Below are 2,639 nucleotides of genomic sequence, written 5' to 3'. Positions count from 1 at the left end.
CAATGATCTGCTTGTTTATCTTTTAGAATGACATTGTAAGATGGATGTGAGAGTTTCAACATTAAGCAGGTGGAACATTTTGGCTGGATATGGCCATATGGTCAGTTTAAGTGCTGAAAGGTTAAAGTGGACATGCAAAAGTAAACATTATGTGTGTTTCTTGTCAGTGTTCTTTCTCTCTCTTGGGAAATGAAAGATATATATATATATATCATCATCATCATCGTTTAACGTCTGCCTTCCATACTAGCATGGGTTGGACAATTGACTGAGGACTGGTGAAACTAGATGGCTACACCAGGCTGATTTGCCAGAGTTTATACAGCTGGATGCCCTTCCTAACGCCAACAACTCCGAGAGTGTAGTGGGTGCTTTTTACGTGCCACTGGCAACGATCTCGCTCGAATGTCTTTACACGTGCCACCGGCACAAGTGCCAGGATGGTGATGCTGGGCACAGGTGCCATCACGATTTCGCTTTCCCCAACAGGTCTTCGCAAGCCGAGTTTCGTGTCCAATGAAGGAGACGACGTTGGCATGGGTGCCAGTCGTCGAATTTAGTTCAATTTCGATTATATATATATATGTCAGTATAAATGTATGTGTGTGTGTGTGTGTATACATATACACAATAATACTTAGCTTTACAAGGACCTGTTTTACGAGAGCCCAGGTTTAGGAGCTTTTATGAGTTTAATTTTCTGTTTACGAGTTTTTGCTTTCCGAGCGGTCTCTAGGAACAAATTAACTTGTACATTGAGGCATTACTGGATATATAAACACATACACACACAAATGTAGATATGTGTATGTATATATCATCCTCATCACTGTTTTAATGTTTGCTCAATGTTTGAATGTTTTGTTCACATGCCACCGGCACAAGTGCCTGTAAGGCGACGCTGGTAATGATCACACTCAAATGGTGCTTTTTACATGCCACCGACATGGAAGCCAAACAGCTGCTCTGGCAGTGATCCTGCTCGGATTGTGCTGTTAGCGCTCCACTGGCACGGGTGCCAGTCATCGAATTTGGTTCAGTTTCAATTTCGGATGTTAAAAGATAATGTGTATGTGGTATCTGTGTGAGTGTTTACATCGCATGGCTTCATTTGTCACCATTGGAGAAGAAATGGTGACATGACACTGACATTCCCTGTTGGCATTACGATTAATCACCTGTAGGACAAGAATCCCTTCTGAAGGAGGAGGAGGAGGGCATCAATAGTAAAATCCTGCAAGAAATACTTCCATGACCAACCCACGGAGAAAGAATATTAAACGACTCTTCTGTCTTTGAGAAAAGAGAAAACAAGAAACAAAAGAACACACGAGACAATGCTGTCGTTTGATATTCTAGGAGTCAAGTCTGGAACAGTTTAGATCACAGGGTTGGTAGATCAGGTCTGACCTGGGGCTATACAACAAGAAAAGTAATGTAGTCCTAGATACACAATGTCTGAACATAGCACATTTTCACCATAGTTCTATTGGATCAGGACTGACCTAGGGTTAAACAACATAAAAGGAAGGAAGACAAGGAGGAGGATTAAAAATCTATTTACCTGTAGAAGGGGCAGGAGGGGCGCCACTTTTCTTTGTGGTGGAGACAGGCTTTGTCGACGGTTCTTTAGTTGATGGTGGCACTGGTGTTGGAGGAACATCTGCAAAGCAAGGATTTAGTTTTTATTCAATAAAAGGACAAACAAGGCTGGACATGGTGAGAAGATGAGGTGAACTCCTCACATATTGGTAAAAGGAAAGTCAATACCCTCCACTCCCCATACATTGGTAAAGATGGTAAGCAAGCTTCGTATCACACAGCCACTCCTGCATCTCCTTAAGTGGTCACCTTGCATTGACTAAGGTAATTACTCTAATATTGGGGCATATAAGCCCCAGGGGAAAAAAAGCAGGGTTTGCTGTATGCATGGTACTTGAACCCATACCTCTTATGTATTCACAAAAAGTGTGCTACCCTTTACACTGATGCACACCCTGGCTTATTATTATCATTATTATTATTATTATTATTTACAGATTGTAAAATTCAGCACTGCTTATCAAATAATCACAGAAAACACACATAGAAAGTTTGTTTACAAAAACAAAAACACTATGAAAGCACAGTTCTTAAATCTGACAGAAAAAAAGCCAGGGTGTATGTGTAAATGGTATCATACCAGGATGTATGTGTAAATGCGAAAACATGGAGGTGTGGGTTTGAATCCCATGCGTATGACAAACATTACATTTTTCTGTGGAGGGGCTTATATGCCCCAATATTTATTTCTTTATTGCCCACAGGGGGCTAAACATAGAGGGGACAAACAAAGGGATTAAGTCGATTACATCGACTCCATTGCGTAACTGGTATTTATTGAATCGACCCCAAAGGACGAAAGGCTAAGTTGACGTCAGTGGAATTTGAACTGAGAAATACCCCTAAGCATTTTGCCCGGCATGCTCACAATTCTGCCAGCTTTGCCACCTCGTATATACCCTAATCTTAAACTATATATACCCTAATCTTAAACTATATATACCCTAATCTTAAACTATATATACCCTAATCTTAAACTATATATACCCTAATCTTAAACTATATATACCCTAATCTTAAACTATATATACCCTAAT

The 2,639-nt window shown here is 40.4% G+C and overlaps 1 protein-coding gene across 1 annotated transcript in view; it reads right to left on the bottom strand.

Annotated features, from left to right (window-relative positions):
- The window catches only part of LOC106870411 (roundabout homolog 2), a 40,883-nt gene that overhangs the window by 4,002 nt on the left and 34,242 nt on the right, over positions 1 to 2,639 (bottom strand). The window contains exon 3 of the mRNA XM_014916471.2: positions 1,565 to 1,663. Within this exon, the coding sequence (XP_014771957.1) occupies positions 1,565 to 1,663 (99 nt within the window). The remainder of the gene's footprint in view (positions 1 to 1,564; positions 1,664 to 2,639) is intronic.

Source organism: Octopus bimaculoides, chromosome 20, assembly GCF_001194135.2.
Source record: "Octopus bimaculoides isolate UCB-OBI-ISO-001 chromosome 20, ASM119413v2, whole genome shotgun sequence".
Lineage (NCBI taxonomy): Eukaryota > Metazoa > Mollusca > Cephalopoda > Octopoda > Octopodidae > Octopus > Octopus bimaculoides.
Note: the sequence above shows the minus strand (reverse complement) of the source record. Positions and strands in the feature narration are given on the sequence as shown.